Here is a 2,757-nt window from a genome sequence, read left to right on the forward strand (position 1 = left end):
CTTTATTCAAATGCTGCTGTACCTATAAAAAGAGTGCCTGCGTGCGTCAGATAGTTTCTCCAATGGGTAAAGGTGACTAAATAGGCTTCTTGTGGTCTCTGTCGTTGGCCCAGTCGCATCCTACCGGCAGGTGAAGAGATGATGCACGAGCCTGGCGGTGTCCAAATGGCGAAGCATGCAGCCCTGTGCCTGATTCTGCTGCCCCGGTTCCTCCTGGCTGCCCTCATGCTGTGGCTCCTGGATTTCTTGTGTATTAGGAAAAAAGTGCTGTTGAAAATGGGAGAGAGGCAGGACAGCCCGGACGACCCGCCGGTGTGCGTCTCTGACTCTAATAAGATGTTCACCTTGGAGTCCCTCAGGGCCGTGTGGTACGGTCAGAAATTGGACTTTCTCAAATCAGCGCACCTCGGGCGCGCGGCACCCAACACCGAGGTGATGCTGGTCCAGGAGCGGCGGCGGATCCGGATCCTGGACTGCATAAAAGGGAAGAGACCGCTCATCCTCAACTTTGGAAGCTGCTCCTGACCGCCATTCATGACGCGCCTGACGGCGTTTCAGCGCATCGTGAGCCAGTACCTAGACATTGCGGACTTTTTAGTTGTATATATCGAGGAGGCGCATCCGTCGGACGGCTGGGTGAGCTCGGACGCGCCGTATCAGATCCCCAAGCACCGCTGCTTGGAGGACAGACTCAGAGCCGCACAGCTGATGCTCGCCGAGGTGCCCGGGAGCAACGTGGTGGTGGATAATATGGACAACTCGTCCAACGCCGCGTACGGAGCCTACTTTGAGAGACTTTACATCGTCAGGGATGAGAGAGTGGTGTACCAGGGGGGCAGGGGTCCAGAAGGATACCAGATTTCTGAACTCAGAGACTGGCTGGAGCAATACAGGAACGATCTGGCGAATTCCCAAACATCGGTGCTCCATGTGTAGTTAAAGATGCTCAACACTTCGGTGAAGTTAGGAAGACAGTCCCAGATTCCAACTTCCAGGATCAATTAGGCCTCCTAGCCTAGTATAGCGAAATGTTGTTAAATCACAAACGGCGCATATTTCCTATCGTTACAACGAGCAACAAACTCATTTTCATCCAAACGCACCGTCCCTCCATCTGGAGAAATAACATTGGTCTGTAGCAGCCGGTGGAGACGAGTGCTTAGGGACCGTCAACAAATTAAAACACTAAAACCACAAAAATATTTATTAATTTACTGATTAAGTCAATTATTACTTGTCAAATGGCTGTTGTGCTACAGCCCCTACTTTTCAAAAATAATCACAATCATAATTTTGGTGAATTTTGTTTGCCAAAATCATTTAATAGTTATTATATAAACAACGATTCAGGTCTTTAAAAGTGATAGACACATAGCTGGCCCCTGCTGGTTGTACTACAGCAGTTAGTTTTCAAAAATAACCAGGGCTAGACACATAATTGTCATTTATATGATACCTGTAAAATAACAGCTGTAGTACAACCAGCAGGGGGCCATCTATTAAATGGTTTGGGAAAAAACAAATCTCCAAACTTATAAATGTGTTTATTATTTAAAAGCAGGTGCTGCAGTACAACTACCATTAGACAAGTAATAATTGATTTAATCAGTAAGTGAAATATTTTTGTGGTTTCGGTGTTTTAATTTGTAGACGGTCCCTAAGCTCTCGCGTCCCGGCCGTCTCTCCACCGTCTCCTCCTACAGACCAAGGCTGTTTCGTCAGATTGCGTCTGGATGAAAACGACTTTGTAGCTGGTTGTTAACCTTACTACGCTAGGAAAGATGCGTCGTTTGTGATTTAACCAAATGTCGCTGTAGAGTAATGGATCCCGGAAGTTGGAGTCTGGGACTGTCTTTCTAACTTTACCGAACTGCCCGCTGCTCTGCCCATTCTGCTTCAGTGTCCTACTCACAGTGCAAATATTCAGATGCTGCTATCAAATGTTCACACACGGCACACTTTGTTGTTAAGATATTCAGGACTCTTTGACAAATAGCCTAACGTCATGTTGAAGCCTCCAAGCAGGCTGTAGGCCGTTCTGTTGTGTGTGTCTGGACCTTAATTGATTGCAATTAGCGATTGTCTTTATTTTTTTTGTATGGAAAATCGAATCAGTTGAAACAGGATTCAAGTAGGCCTAGTGATCACTCTATTTTTCTACACTACTGGTGTGTGTATGTGTGTGTGTGTGTGTGTGTGTGTGTGTGTGTGAGAGAGAGAAAGAGAGAGAGAGAGTTTGTGTATGTGTGTGTGTGTGTGTACGTGTGCGCGCGCGCGTGCGTGCGTGTGCGTTCAGGCTAATGTCTCACTGGTGTTTCTGTGAAGTTCGGTTTTTAAAAGGCGAAGCCAGAAAGCCGACACTGATGTTTCTGACACCGAGTACACCTTAGCAGGATGCCTTCCTCGACGATCGATTGCCAAACGATGTAACATTGAAACCGATGTAACTGAACAAAGTGTTTTTAATAAATTACCAGCTCGCACAGATGTACTGTTGACTTGTGGAACAAACACTGTCCTTTGGTCATTTCATTGAGCCATTTGTTATTTAATACACAAGAAAAAAGGGATGAATTCATGTAAACATTATGTTTGCCCCAACAACTGATGACGTCATGCTCTTCCTGCAGTTATATGTAGCCTATATATACTGTGTACATATGTATATATAGGCCTACTGTGTATATATATGTATGTATATATATCTCTATCAGGCTTACTCAGGTCAAAGCATAATGGTAATGCTTAATAATAATG

At 45.4% G+C, this 2,757-nt stretch overlaps 1 protein-coding gene across 1 annotated transcript; it reads left to right on the forward strand.

Annotated features, from left to right (window-relative positions):
• The first annotated feature begins 22 nt into the window (after positions 1 to 22).
• On the forward strand, positions 23 to 2,513 carry LOC116706592 (thyroxine 5-deiodinase-like). Its single transcript, XM_032543518.1, has 2 exons — positions 23 to 948; positions 1,869 to 2,513. The coding sequence occupies exon 1, from the start codon at positions 139 to 141 to the stop codon at positions 934 to 936; it is 798 nt and encodes a 265-aa protein (XP_032399409.1). The 5' UTR covers positions 23 to 138; the 3' UTR covers positions 937 to 948; positions 1,869 to 2,513.
• Positions 2,514 to 2,757: the final 244 nt, after the last annotated feature.

Source organism: Etheostoma spectabile, chromosome 18 (assembly GCF_008692095.1).
Source record: "Etheostoma spectabile isolate EspeVRDwgs_2016 chromosome 18, UIUC_Espe_1.0, whole genome shotgun sequence".
Taxonomy (NCBI): domain Eukaryota; kingdom Metazoa; phylum Chordata; class Actinopteri; order Perciformes; family Percidae; genus Etheostoma; species Etheostoma spectabile.